Source organism: Cardiocondyla obscurior, linkage group LG18 (assembly GCF_019399895.1).
Source record: "Cardiocondyla obscurior isolate alpha-2009 linkage group LG18, Cobs3.1, whole genome shotgun sequence".
Classification (NCBI taxonomy): Eukaryota; Metazoa; Arthropoda; class Insecta; order Hymenoptera; family Formicidae; genus Cardiocondyla; species Cardiocondyla obscurior.
Window position 1 is genome coordinate 2,048,581 of NC_091881.1, and position 13,321 is coordinate 2,061,901.

General features: G+C 35.1%; 5 protein-coding genes across 6 annotated transcripts; 2 read left to right on the plus strand and 3 right to left on the minus strand.

Annotated features, from left to right (window-relative positions):
• Positions 1 to 154: 154 nt before the first annotated feature.
• LOC139109722 (complex I assembly factor ACAD9, mitochondrial) lies at positions 155 to 2,210 on the minus strand. The gene has a single exon (XM_070669012.1). It carries the CDS (start codon positions 2,087 to 2,089, stop codon positions 221 to 223), a length of 1,869 nt encoding a protein of 622 aa, XP_070525113.1. The 5' UTR covers positions 2,090 to 2,210; the 3' UTR covers positions 155 to 220.
• LOC139109731 (uncharacterized) lies at positions 2,198 to 3,927 on the plus strand. Its single transcript, XM_070669026.1, has 5 exons — positions 2,198 to 2,959; positions 3,043 to 3,152; positions 3,247 to 3,345; positions 3,494 to 3,613; positions 3,691 to 3,927. The coding sequence occupies exons 1-5, from the start codon at positions 2,642 to 2,644 to the stop codon at positions 3,800 to 3,802; spliced, it is 759 nt and encodes a 252-aa protein (XP_070525127.1). The 5' UTR covers positions 2,198 to 2,641; the 3' UTR covers positions 3,803 to 3,927.
• A 256-nt stretch (positions 3,928 to 4,183) lies between these two features.
• Morgue (modifier of rpr and grim, ubiquitously expressed) lies at positions 4,184 to 7,066 on the minus strand. The gene is made up of 5 exons (XM_070669013.1): positions 6,599 to 7,066; positions 6,124 to 6,249; positions 4,936 to 6,002; positions 4,684 to 4,855; positions 4,184 to 4,518 (listed from the first exon to the last, which is right to left on the minus strand). The coding sequence occupies exons 1-5, from the start codon at positions 6,740 to 6,742 to the stop codon at positions 4,402 to 4,404; spliced, it is 1,626 nt and encodes a 541-aa protein (XP_070525114.1). The 5' UTR covers positions 6,743 to 7,066; the 3' UTR covers positions 4,184 to 4,401.
• A 140-nt stretch (positions 7,067 to 7,206) lies between these two features.
• LOC139109726 (peptidyl-alpha-hydroxyglycine alpha-amidating lyase 2-like) lies at positions 7,207 to 10,251 on the minus strand. Of its 2 annotated transcripts, none has more exons than XM_070669017.1 (9): positions 10,140 to 10,251; positions 9,464 to 9,718; positions 8,934 to 9,135; positions 8,625 to 8,767; positions 8,313 to 8,511; positions 7,965 to 8,157; positions 7,680 to 7,874; positions 7,493 to 7,602; positions 7,207 to 7,356 (listed from the first exon to the last, which is right to left on the minus strand). In XM_070669017.1, the coding sequence occupies exons 3-9, from the start codon at positions 9,087 to 9,089 to the stop codon at positions 7,243 to 7,245; spliced, it is 1,110 nt and encodes a 369-aa protein (XP_070525118.1). In that variant the 5' UTR covers positions 9,090 to 9,135; positions 9,464 to 9,718; positions 10,140 to 10,251; the 3' UTR covers positions 7,207 to 7,242. The 2 variants fall into 2 exon arrangements, with proteins under 2 accessions (XP_070525118.1, XP_070525117.1); XM_070669016.1 differs by having other exon boundaries at positions 8,934 to 9,341.
• A 1,541-nt stretch (positions 10,252 to 11,792) lies between these two features.
• Nd-18 (NADH:ubiquinone oxidoreductase subunit 18) lies at positions 11,793 to 13,017 on the plus strand. Its single transcript, XM_070669028.1, has 3 exons — positions 11,793 to 11,961; positions 12,301 to 12,621; positions 12,711 to 13,017. The coding sequence occupies exons 1-3, from the start codon at positions 11,903 to 11,905 to the stop codon at positions 12,886 to 12,888; spliced, it is 558 nt and encodes a 185-aa protein (XP_070525129.1). The 5' UTR covers positions 11,793 to 11,902; the 3' UTR covers positions 12,889 to 13,017.
• The last annotated feature ends 304 nt before the right edge of the window (positions 13,018 to 13,321 follow it).

Consider the following 13,321-nt stretch of genomic DNA (forward strand, 5'->3'; position numbering starts at 1 on the left):
ATTTTAAATATAATTTGCCTTAATCATTATATAAGAAAAAAACGTTTAGCTGAAAACAACTTATAAATTTATATTTAATAAATTCCAAGTGTTGAACCTGCAAGTATTAATATATCGGGATCGCGATATAATTCAAATTTATAAATCACATGAGTATCAGGTAACTTTTTTATATTTTTTAAAATTATATATACATATATATATATACGACAAACGAAGTTTAGAAAGTTCTTTTTAATGGATGTTCAGCAAAATATTCCTTTTTTTGAAACATAACTTCAGCAACATTTTTATTAAATTTATCACCATTGTTTATTTCTCCAGATATGATTTCGTCGGTGAGAATCTGCACTCTGTCTATGGAGAGAATTGCAAAACTGTTGGCCATATGTCGATCGTGCTCATGATTTCTTAAACCGATGCTATATGCTCTGGAAGCGCGCGAAAGAACAGCGATCAAGGCGAACGTTGTCGTTGCTAATTCGCCAAGTCGACGCATTTCCATTTGTCGTTCACCTACTTTTATGCCATAGCGTTCCAGCAATAGTAATGAAACGCCCTTCAATTTCGTGATACATTTTTCTAGCTCTCTGCTACCTAATACCAAAGACGGATGTAAATGCTCGTCGATTTTTAACCGTAATCGATAGTCTTTACCAAAGGCCCATTTCAATATATACTCGGGAAAGTCGAAAGGATTTCGTATCTTGAATATGTGCTTGTGTAGATGTTTGCCCATGTGTTGTAGCCCAATGAGGGCTATATATGTGTTCGCATCGAGAGTATAGTTATCGAAAAGAGTGTACGATAATGCATCATTGAATATTTGTATGTAGAGATTGTCTTTCAAGTAAGCCTGTGCGCCAACGATTTGCAATCCCTCGTAAATATTCTTGACGCACTCGTTAGTGCAGTAAGTCTCCATCATAGCTTTCTCGAGTGTACAATCTTGATTTTCGAACGTGTCCATTATACCGGTGGTATAGTACAGCATGCTCTCCATACCGTACAAGCTGCTTGCCATTTTACCTATGACTTCTTGAATTCCTTCAAATTCATACATATTTCTATCCAGATGTTTCCTCTGTAATATATTCCGTGTCACTACGTTAGTAAAAGCTCTCAGCGTGCCGACCGCTTGCGCAGCGAGATTTCTATTTCCCGGAGCGAGCATATTTATCAGTACGTCTATTCCCGATCTTAAATCACCTAAAATGTTTTCCTTCGGAATCTTGGTATTTTTAAAAACGATGCTGCATGAAGGGCTATGCTGGAGCCCGACCAGATTCATAACGTCTTTATTTATAACGCCACCAAAATTTCGCTCTACCAGAAATATAGACAGAAAATTATTTGTGGTGCTGATCGAGTGTAAGTGACCGCAACCAGAGAATACGACAAATAGATTAGCCTCGTGCCCATTAGCGACAAATGTTTTTTCGCCGTTCAATATCCAATAATCGTTGCAATCCGATTGCGCGGCTGTGCTTTTTATACTGTGTATATTTATCCCATTTCCAGGTTCAGTGAAGCAGACAGTAGGCACGAATTCGCCGGTCGCTATTTTCGGCAAATATTTTGCCTTGATATTGTCGGAGGCCAGGGTGGAGATTATTTGAACAGGTACGACGTGATTTTTTACTATATAACTACCTAGCCAAGGTAAGGCGCTAAGGACCTCCACCAGCTTGGCCGACTCCGTGTGATTCAAGCCCAGGCCGAGATAACGCTCCTCCACGCACGCCCTGAAGACGCCCAGCTCTCTGAGATGAGCTAGAACGTCGTGCTTTTGAATACTCTGCGGGTTCTCCAGGCACTTGGACATATACGCCTCGATGGGTTCGAGCCATTCAAAGAAACGTTGATACCTGTTCTTGGATTGCGGTTCGGAGTAATACATGAATTCTTTGTCGAACTCCGCGAGGAACAGATTCTTGACGAACGGCTGTCGTTGCGGTTCCTTTTCGATAGGAGCCGGCAGCCGTGTTTCGAGGTTAATCGCGTCCAAGGCGTGCTGACTCTGTGTCTGGCGAACGGACGTGAACGAGGCTCGCCACAATCTCCTACACAGAAACCGACGTGCCAGCATCGTTGTCGCGCTTAGATACCTTGTCGAAATAAATCCGGACGTCTCACATGCGCAACTATACTTAATTACGCTCGTTACACACCGAGCAAAATCGAGCAACGAAACCAAGCTGAACTGTGCTGAATGCTGATAGAACTCGTTCAGTCAATTCAGTGACACCTGTGTGCGCGAAACGTAAGCGCTGAACTACGAAATTATATGATTGCTAAAAGATAACTACGTTATTATTGCTGACGATCTATTTAATTAATTAGTACAATCAATTAAATCAATTTCATCGATGAATTAAACTACCAATCTAGAGTAAATAGCGTTATTTTCGGGTAATTTATTTTCCGAACTGTGTGAGATACTGGAAAATATATTTTGTATCTTCTCTTGAACTCGATTGAACGCGTTTAAAATTTTAAGCGCTCCAAGTTCAGTTTTCGAGCAATCGAACCTTCTTGTCTCATTCTCACACGTGGAAAGTTTAGCTCTTCGTTTTGGAGGTTTAACCAGCATGTTCATTTCTTTTAAAACATTTTAAAGCAACGTGACGAAGCTGGAACGATGGTTTCGAAAGTGACGCTGGTAATCTTTCTGTCACTCGCATTCGCTTCGAATGGCTGCAGCTTCGGCAAGCGCAGCGAAACGCGTGCTCGTCGAAATAGAGAAGAACGTGCCACGACCGTTCGTCCCGGTGTTCCCGATCCTCCGACAGATTCAAACGTCACCGTCGATCCTCACTGTGACTGCAGATCGTCTGGTTTTGGAGAGGTCCGAGTCGTCCCGTACGCCGCCTGTATCGCAGATTCTTGTGGCGTGATGCACGTAGACGTGTCCTCCGCTTGCGTCAGATGCAGCATGTGCATGGCCGTCGCCGAAGAGGTTTTCACAACGGATTCTAAAGCTGCTTTTACGTTAAAAACACATTATTAGTTTTATATATGTCGCTCATAATCTCCTTCCAGATTAATCAAACTCTGCTGCAGATTCACAATATGGTGTCACTAGACGACTGGCTGAACGAAACTGAGACTATACTTTTTTTAAGAACCATTTGTAACCATTCTTTTCGACAGTAAGTACATATTCTTTTTTTATTGGCACACAATTTTGTACAATTAATACGCAATTTTTTTGCATTGGAGCAGTAATAATTGTGATTTTTGTAGTTACAGCTTGCGAGAAATCGACGGCAGAAGAATTATTTCTGACTCATTACCAGGCGATAAGCTTGTCTCTTCGTCAGCCGACGGATCTTGGGAGAGAAAGTAAGTTTTACAAAGAAAAGTTTACATAAATTATGCTTTTATGTACGATAAAAATTTAAAAAACGAAACTAAATAATTTTTTCGATATTAATTTATTATTTCTTTAATCGATTAATCTCGCGATTAACGATAATTAATTATTTTGTAGCTTGAGAAATATGTGTCACAATTATCTTGACGAGATACAAGAGCTACAATTGTATAGAAATTGGAAAGACTGGTGCGAAAATGACGAGCAGCTTCCTAACTTAGAAGATATTCTTTGCAGGTAATGATATACATGTTTTTTTTTGTATCGAATTTATTTGTACACTTTGAAGAGTTTTAACTTTTTTTTTGTTGCAGAAATGAGATAAGCAATTTACGAGATTGTAGAGGATTAGACACCGTATACAGGCGACAAGTTCCAACAAAAATTGTTGGTGCTCGTGTAAAATTTTTAGCTGAATATATATAAAAATTTAAAGTGACTTTTTTATATTACATATTTTTAATTAATAATATATAATTACGTGAAAAATATACAATTAAACCATATTATACATGTAAGCATATTTGATGACATTTTAATAATATCTTTATGACTACACTTTTATTGAAAGAAATTTAATTGTTAATCGCGATTCCCAATTAAAAATTATGTAATCGTTAAATGCAATTAACGATTAATATTATTTATTCGATTTAATAATGTAGTTTTTAATAACAATTACGTTCTCTAATTTGGCTTACTTGGTGCTGCAAGAGTAATAACTTAAAAAAATCAAATATAGCAAATTACATTTGATTAATAAAGATTATTTTATAAGAGAGGCAGAGCTGAAAAAACAACATTAAGAATATTAATGTATATATTTTTTAATGAATTTTGGGGTAAAAAAGATGTAATCCTTTCGCTAGTAGATAATCATGATTAACAAATAATTCTTATAAATATGCAGTCGTCCTCGGTCAAGCTTCCCTTTTTTTTAGCACAATATGTATCACAAATCTAGTTAATTTATTAATACATATATTAAATACACGATTTCATTGTGATTTATACATTGTTGTGCACTAGAACGGTGTTACGACGTCGTGCATTGCGTACCTCCACGTCCACGCTCTCGCCACTTCTTCGAATTTTTCGCGATCGTTCATATACATCTCCCCTAATTCTGGTTCCATACATACCTGTACACATCAAAACTTGCTAATCAATATTAATATGTAATTATACAATGATAATACGTAGATTATCTTTCTTATATTGATTAAAAAATATTTAAATTGGAATATATTTATCTAAAACAATTATTTGAAATATTTTTATCAAACAGAATATTTGATAATACTTACTTGACAGTATGGATCCGTAAGCAAACTTTGTACACTGATAAGAACTTTAGATATCGTGAGAGCTAATGACCAATTATGATGTATCGAGTCTATACCAACGTCTCCGTGTCTCGACACGTTCGGGTGAAGTATTTTTGTTAGAAATCTTACTACAGGTGGGCACATGGGATAACTGTAAAAAAGTTTTTATTATTTAACAAAAAAAAAAAAAAAAAATTACGATATATGTAATAAATTTTCTTTAATACATACCTGAATGGTACTTGCAGATACAGATAAAATAATCCTCCCTCGTAAGGACTTCCGACTGGTCCTGTAATAGTAGCTTGCCAGTGGCAACACATATGATCAAGAGGCATCGCTTCAATACCTTCAGGTGGATCAATTCTTAAACTTTTGAGCTCGCTACGCAATCTGTTTCTTCGCCAAGAGTTCTCCACCAGTCTGGAAGGCCTTGATCGCAGTGAGGTCTGTGCCAAGCAAGTTCGACATGGTGCCGAAGAAGCTAGACAATCGTATACTTTATACCAATTTTTTACGCAACCAATAGGCTTGTACAGAGGCCAGCGTAATTTCACATGCTGCTTCCATTGTAACTGCGTGACGTGCGTTGATAATAGACCGCACCATCGTCGGCAGACATTCGCTGCCGACCACAGGCTAATGTCGTCAAGATGAGAAAAGATAGCGAGTAATACCTCAGGCGGTAATCTTTCTACCAAACCTGGTTCATTGATGGGTTCGTGTTCGATATGTTTGTGATTAGACAGTACTTCCAATCGCTCTGATAAATTGTATGGACGCGAAGGTTCACCGGCGTCCTCATACACTCTATAATTCCATTGATATTGAGCCGCATCGTGTCCGGGTTCATTGTTCTGACCGTCGTGGTCCAGAGCAAACATTTCCGGCAAACACTGTAAATTTTCCTCCATTCTATCCTGCACATTTTGATCGTTTCTGTTGGCGCAATTTTGATGATAGTCATTTCTCGTTCGGCAAATCATACTTTGCAGATCAAAATTTGCATCGCGTTGTGTTGGTACATTCCGCGCAAATGCCCCTACACACTTATCAACTGAACTGCTACTTGAATCGTTTTGTAACGCGTGGTAATTGCACTGAGGTGCTGCATTTTGATACAGTGCGTAACATCTGCGTGAAACGTTTGCATTATGATTTAATGGATTTTGTTGTGCGTTTGGAATATTTGGATTGACATTTTGTGGCGAATTCTGCTGCTGTTGACTAGTTCTTCTTTCATGATTGTAGTATAGATCAGTTGGCTCGTCATTTCCTGAATCTTCATCATCTGTTTTCTTCAGAAAACACACTCAATATTAATATCAATAAAAAATAAAAAAATAAAAAATTATAAACTATAAAAAAAAATTAAAAAATAAAAAATAAAAAAAAATATATGAACTATATTTTTCTTACTTCACTGAAGATCGGTACTTGAAGCAGATCTACATCATTTGGAAATAGAAATGCATGACATGTAGCACAGACTGGTTCTTCAAAACATGGCCCATAATATCCATTACAAATGTAACATGCTGTTGTCTGTAAATAAAAAATATTCATAACAATTTTATAATACTTAAAAAAAGCTACAAAATAACGCGAGAGTCCAAAATACTACTGACAAAAATATAATAATAATTTCGCAATAAATTAAATGCCTTAAATTAACCAAGTTGTATGATTAAACCAGTAAAGCTCTCGCATAAGAAAATAATTTATAATAATTACTGAGACATTAATAAGTTCAAAATAAGTGTGTTTATTACAGAATCACCGCTGTCATGACAAAAATGCACGTGTGTTGACGCAAAATGTTGGTAAAATATGGCAAAACACAAATTAAAGTAAAAAAAAAAATAAAGACGAAACGGAGTAAAGATCGACTCACCAAAAATTGAAATTCGGGACAAGGAACATATTCAATCGACTCAAAATCATCCTCTAGATTCAGACTGAGGCTCAAGTCACCATTCTCGCTTATTTTTTCGTTGTTACCGTTTTGCGTACAATCAACAATCTTGTCACCTGCCATTTTGTAACAATCGTTTGGCAGTTGTGCCGTGCAAGGTTTTCGAGAAAGGTTAGAAAGATCGATGACACCGATCTGTGGCGACAGTGGCGCTGCGAATCGTATGATTGTGGATTTTATTTAAACTAACGAATTTATAAAGGATTAATTAGAAAACAATTTTATTAGTTCAGAGTAAATTTGCGGCTGTGAGATTTAAAGCGCTATTGTCGTCGCAAATACATCGAAAGATAGGACAAGATAGAAAATATCTAAGGGGAAGCTAAACAGGTAAATAATTCAGAATATAAAAATATTAATAGATTAACAGACGTTAAATTAGAAAACGAATAAATAAAAAAAATCTTTGTAATTATTTTTCACGCTTTATAATAATTAAGGTAGTGGAAGAGACGGATTATATGTTTAATTGCTCGACATAAATTTCATTTTTGCTTTACTCTATTATATAAATGTCAAACGACAGATTTTAACTGTAATATATTTATTGTGCAATATCTGTCTTAGTTAGATTTGGTCACTAAATCGAACTTCCATATTTTGTTTGGACCAATTTCTGATACGTAAAGGGCTTTACCGTACGGACATATAGCGATGGCGTGAGGCATTTTAAAAGACTGAAAAATATATACACAATTAATTTAATGTTTGAAGCACTGCACAAATTAATTAATTCTTAAATGTATTAGAAAATGATATATAATAAGAATTTAAGTATTATTATATTAAAAATATATCAAATGTAATGCTTACCGAGGATTCCGGACCCCAAATTCCGGTTATATTTTGATTTACAGGATCAATGGTGAAACCTTTAATCGGTATATTAGACGTCATTCCATTAACAGCGTAAATAAAACCATCTAAAATTAATTACATGATAATAATGATACAATAATTATTTATATACGAAAAACTGTAATTATCATGAATTACGTACGGTATGACGCAATGCCGAATATTCGACCGAATTGCCGATGACGGATCGAATAGGGAGGTTCTAAGTTCTGACTAAATCCAGAAAATGTTACGTCTAGGCATACAATTCTCCAATTTTCGCGATCAGCGACGCATACTTGTCTGTTCGGCAATATTGTCAGGGAATGCGGAACTCTCAAAGTAATCCATCCTAATCCTAAAATCATTGATAAAATAAGCAAAAACTGAACATTAACATTAATATTAATATTAATATTAATATTACTGTTAGGGGTATTAAACGTACTTTCATCGATGGTGTACTTGGGGTTACCCCTTCCGTCAAACAGCACTAGCCTATTATTGCAATATCCGTCAGCGACAACGATTTCACCACTCGGTAAAACTGCGACTGAGGTTGGTTGACAGAAATGTTCATTGTCGTTTCCAGGTTCGAATCTTTGACCGAGAACTAGCTGAGGCTCGCCGGAAGCTGAAAACTATAATTAATATAAATTATCAATATTTGTGACATTTTTTACACTGTAGCAACTATTAAAAAAATTATTATAACGTGCTTTACTAACTTACTGTTCAAACAGCAAGATTTATCGTTTTGTTTTAAATTGTGTGTCTTTAATATGTATTTCTTTACCTTGAATACTTGATGAAGAGCAATATCAGTCAACCATACATTTCCATAGGGATCGATATGAATCCCATGCGGTAAGTAAAATGTTTGATTTCCCCAACCGTGAACAACCTCGCCGGTTTTCGGATTCAGTGTTAACACTGTATTATCACGAATAGGACCTCTATAATTTTCTTGATATTCCGCATTATCGTTGAAAGTGCTGAAAATGATTACATTATAAACGAAAAGAATTGAAAATTTAATTGCTCAAAGACAGGGCAAGATTTAACTGTTATATGTTGAATTTTATTTGTTAATTTATTCACATCTCACCCATAATTCCACGTTCGATCACCGCGATGAAAAATCACGACATTCCCCGTTAGATCTACCGCGACACCGGAAACCTCACCAAGATTTTCGGGACTTCGCCAGAAACTATTTTCAACGGGATATGCTGGCGCGTAGAATTCATTCTGTACAGTAACGAGAACAAGAATATTCATTAAGAATTTATGACAAGATTATGTTGTTGTAATATTAATGATCACGTACATTGTATGAAACATATATTATTCCATTATTGCGAAGTAGTAATTTATTAATTAATATGATAGTCAACTGTTAATTTTTTACACATACGTGAAAGCGTCGATAGAGTGCTTCGAAACCGTCAAAGTTATTTCCATCGTCGTAGATTACGTTGTCGAACTCTCCCTCGTTGGATGTCACACATTTTAATACCACTATCGCGAGCACCGAGAGAACTCGAGAGAATCGGCTTCCTCCATCCGCCATTGTTCATCTGCTCTCCCATAAATCCGACAGCCGACGGGATCCAAAACTGAGGAGCCGGGTAAATCGATAGCACGCGCAAGCGTGTTAAATTTAAATTGCCGTAACTTGGAAATGTATCTCCAAATTAATTAATGCTACAAGTATGTAGAAAGTATGTAGAAAGTAATGAAGAAGTTGATCAATCATCCGACTTAGTGTAAAGAAAAAAAATTCAGCATTTTGGGACTTAAAATGCAGTGGTAGCAAATACAACTGAAAAAAAAAAAGAAGAAAGACAAGTGTAAATGAGCACAAGAAACAAATGGTTGTAATTAATAAATAATAATGATAAAATAATAATAATAACGAATTGAGTATCAATAATTGGTACAAACAGCTGTTCTGTTAGACGTTGTTCGCCATAAACTGCGTCTACTTTAAAAACTTGGAGGATTCACAACAAGTAAACAGGTGGGCGCCGATCGATATTCACGCGCAGGTGTCCTGGTTACTATCCCAGGAAAGTGGGTAGGAACGCCAAGTGATCGTATCCTGGAGACCATTGACGTCAGAGTTTTTATCTGTTCGCAGAGTAATCAATACTCTCTGTAATCAGCGGCACTGTTTGGTCCAGGCATGCACGTAATGCACTAGAAGCGTTAGACTTAAATTAAAAGAGTTAAAGTTAAAACATAAGTTGCATATTTTTCTATATAAGTTAAATTGTGAATAAAAAAAATTTAAATTGCGATTACTTAAAATATTGCGTTTTATAAAAAAAGAAAGTAAAGAGCTTTTTTAATGTTAAAGTAACGTGTCAAAATTATGTAAAAGTATAAAATAAATTTCTGGGACGATGATTAAGGATTATTCACAATTTAATCCATTAGAGCTTTATTAAGTGATCACAAAGAGTTAGAACACAGCGATTATAAATTCTTGGCAGCATAAGTGTTCGTCGATGCGCTATATAAATCACATTGGAATTTTTTAATCTTTTAAATATCATTCTTTCAACATTATTTAATATTCTTACCTATATTTTGAACAAAGCTGCTAATAGAAAATTACCTTTGAAATATATAATCGTGCCACGTCTTAACCGGTGAATAAATTCGCGAAATTTTCGCGAACGCCGATTTTGATTTTAAATGAAAGTTGTTTGATTTTCTTATTACCATCCCTGTAAAACAAAAACAGGAAATAGTTAATATTGAACATTGAAGAGTTGTTAATAATAAAATAGCGTCTACTATATTAAAACTTAAAAATAACCTTATTTTGCAAAGTGGATTCTTATTAATTCTTTCTATTTTATCCGTCTTTCCAGAGTTGACGCTTTGCAACATCGTTTATTTATCGATTTCGAGACTTAATGACATTTCTGGTTGGGTCCATATATAGCCTGTGCGTGTCATGCTACAGTGTGCGTCGTAATATCTTCCTGGCGCACGGCAATAAGACCATCTCGGACAACGACACCGGAATTTGCTATGAAACTCTTCTTTGCACACCTCATTCCACCAGCAGGTTCTCTAAAAAAGAAAAACGTCAAAATACAGAAATTAATCTTTTACTTTAAAAAAAAAAAATTTTTTTTATTAAATAATGTAAAATATATTTATTTTTTAGTCATTTACCTCCGCCAAATAGCCTCTTACGCTTTGATCGCTGTAATTTCTTTTCGTAATTATGTGTTTGGCATTCGCCGAATATACTCTCGTGCATAAAGCCATTATCAATAAAAAACATAACGCAGTCCTGTCCTAGAAGAGAATAATCTATATAAATTACGCTCTATACGTAAGTAATTAATCAACACATTTTCCATTAGAAATACCAGATGTTCGAACTTTATAAACTTCTATCGAAATTTCTTTTCTTTCTTTTTTTTTTTTTGTTTTTTTGCAGAACTTTATTTATATACTTATTCGTTTAATTTTGATGTACTCGCGTGACAATCGTTGCGAATAAATAAATCCTTCCGTTAATCAGCTATGTTTTACAGGACGACTTGTTTTGGAACATTTAATTGGCCGAAAAACCCGATGATTTTACATTCTCGTTCACTCACACTTACAATTCCCCTCATCTCTCTGGCTTGGTCTCGCGCGAGAGCAACAACCCTGACTTCGATTCCGGATTACATGTGAAAGGTACGGGAAGGGTTACGAGACTTGCGAGCTGCATTTGCCCACCGCCGTGTCACTCGCGACGCATTATTCCTACACGCAGCAGTTCTCCTTGGTTCTCCTAAGAGAAGAACGTCGGAGCATGCGTACGTTCAGTACTCTTTGACACCGTTGAGGGCTGGTCAGTTTCTTTCTCTCTCTCTCTTTTCGCTCTCTTACTGCTTCTCGCATCCCGTAGCGATCGATTGAGCACTTGTAACGACGCACAAAAGATACGATCTCTTCACAAAAACTGTAATAGTATTATAAATTAAATTAAAGGAGACAAATTTTAATAATAAAAAATACTGTGACGATTAGAAGAGAATAATTTAATAAAAAAAAATATAATATTTGGTCAAATAGTAACTGTATATCAATTGTTAAAAATTATTTGAAAAAGAATTTAGATTTAATAATGTAAAAGTGAATTGTTTTTATACTTCTAAGAATATTTTTAGAATTAAAATAGAATGAAAAAATGTGTATAATAATCTTCACGTATGGCAATATAGTTTTAAAAAACCGTGTCGGAACTTCATCGCACCATCTGTCAGTCGCGAAATGAATTAGTTTTGCCGACAGCTGTTCCAAATCTAAAGTTGTTTCGTATGATCAGGTGTTTTACATCGAACTTTAATTTACCGCAGTTTTACAAACGAAATGGCGTCCCGCGCATTACTGCAGCAGTATACGAGTGGAATTAGCAGGAGCAGTCTTGGGTATCTTGTTTCATTAACTTTTTTAGATTAACAATGGCAAAAACATAAAGGAGGTCTAACCTCAAAATTTTACATAACAGATCGATTAAGTCTATGTTAAATTATATTAAATGTTATTTTAATATTTTAATTTATTTAAATCGTAACCTTCTAAGAATTTTTCTATGTGTAAATGCAACAAATTTGATTGTAATCATTTTTTTAATCTTAGAAAACCATTTACAATTTATATTTAAATTGTTACAATTACGATGCAAAAACTGGAGCATGACGTTAGTTTATAAAAAATTATTTAAAAGCTTACGTGTTTAAAAATTCTTATACAAAGTTTTCATACAGATTGAGCAGGTTATTTTCGACCAAAGCCTCCGACATTGAAAATAAATCTGACCTGCCACAGCGTAAGAACCTCCAAGAGGCCTTAATGACGAAAGAGGAGGTCAAAGTTATGCAAGCCTTGAAGAGTACAATTACTGTAGCTGATGAGGACGTTGGTTATGTTTCTGGTGTTCCCGAAGAGCATATAAAGACGCGCAAAGTACGGATTTATCAGCCTGCCAAAAATGCCATGCAATCGGGAACGAATAATATTCACTTTTGGCAAATTGACTTTGATACACGCGAACGCTGGGAGAATCCATTGATGGGGTGGACCTCCAGGTAAGTGTTATTTTTAAATAATTATACATGTAATAATTTAAAAGTATTAGTCAGGCTCGTAATATATGTAATATTTATTTTTAATGCAGTGGAGATCCTATGTCAAATATAAAAGTTGATTTTGCAACGAAAGAGGAGGCAATTACACACTGCAAGAAGATGGGATGGGATTATTACGTGCAGAAACCAAACGTCAGTCAGCCAAAGTCTCGTAGTTACGGGGTGAATTTCTCGTGGAATAAACGTACTAGAGTTTCGACTAAATAATTTATAGACTTGCAAGATAATCGTTCTTAATTTTGAGTAAGATGAATGCATCGCCAATTGTAGTCGTCTAAAATAATTATGAAATTAATATGTATGATATTGCAAATAAATGTATATAATATATATGTATATATTTAGCACAATGATATTTTTTATTAAGGAAGACAATGAACGGAAGTGGTGACACATTCCAACAAAAGCAATGTCTGTCTGATAACGTTTTAACATTTCTAGTTATATTTCGTTTGTATTATTATTTATAATTATACTACAATATTGTTAACAACGTTGTGTATTGACGAGTTTGCGCGCCTTCAAGTTAGACGGAGCGAAATAAGAAGTATCATACAGTACGCATTCAAATTCAAGATTGACCTAAAATTATCGGAGATCATGTTAAAACGTCTTGGTATCGTATCGAAAATGTGAATCT

What these genes read in the sequence shown, in the direction of transcription:
- LOC139109722 (XM_070669012.1), bottom strand. Translation starts at nt 2,089, where the DNA reads ATGCTGGCACGTCGGTTTCTGTGTAGGAGATTGTGGCGAGCCTCGTTC.
- LOC139109731 (XM_070669026.1), top strand. Translation starts at nt 2,642, where the DNA reads ATGGTTTCGAAAGTGACGCTGGTAATCTTTCTGTCACTCGCATTCGCT. An exon ending in GCATGGCCGTCGCCGAAGAG is followed by an intron (nt 2,960 to 3,042) that starts GTTTTCACAACG and finishes ATCTCCTTCCAG; the next exon opens with ATTAATCAAACTCTGCTGCA. An exon ending in TGTAACCATTCTTTTCGACA is followed by an intron (nt 3,153 to 3,246) that starts GTAAGTACATAT and finishes TGATTTTTGTAG; the next exon opens with TTACAGCTTGCGAGAAATCG.
- Morgue (XM_070669013.1), bottom strand. Translation starts at nt 6,742, where the DNA reads ATGGCAGGTGACAAGATTGTTGATTGTACGCAAAACGGTAACAACGAA. An exon ending in TATCTGCAAGTACCATTCAG is followed by an intron (nt 4,856 to 4,935) that starts GTATGTATTAAA and finishes ACTTTTTTACAG; the next exon opens with TTATCCCATGTGCCCACCTG. An exon ending in TTACGGATCCATACTGTCAA is followed by an intron (nt 4,519 to 4,683) that starts GTAAGTATTATC and finishes TGATGTGTACAG; the next exon opens with GTATGTATGGAACCAGAATT.
- LOC139109726 (XM_070669017.1), bottom strand. Translation starts at nt 9,089, where the DNA reads ATGGCGGATGGAGGAAGCCGATTCTCTCGAGTTCTCTCGGTGCTCGCG. An exon ending in CACTCTATCGACGCTTTCAC is followed by an intron (nt 8,768 to 8,933) that starts GTATGTGTAAAA and finishes GTTACTGTACAG; the next exon opens with AATGAATTCTACGCGCCAGC. An exon ending in GATCGAACGTGGAATTATGG is followed by an intron (nt 8,512 to 8,624) that starts GTGAGATGTGAA and finishes AATCATTTTCAG; the next exon opens with CACTTTCAACGATAATGCGG.
- Nd-18 (XM_070669028.1), top strand. Translation starts at nt 11,903, where the DNA reads ATGGCGTCCCGCGCATTACTGCAGCAGTATACGAGTGGAATTAGCAGG. An exon ending in ATTAGCAGGAGCAGTCTTGG is followed by an intron (nt 11,962 to 12,300) that starts GTATCTTGTTTC and finishes GTTTTCATACAG; the next exon opens with ATTGAGCAGGTTATTTTCGA. An exon ending in TTGATGGGGTGGACCTCCAG is followed by an intron (nt 12,622 to 12,710) that starts GTAAGTGTTATT and finishes TTTTTAATGCAG; the next exon opens with TGGAGATCCTATGTCAAATA.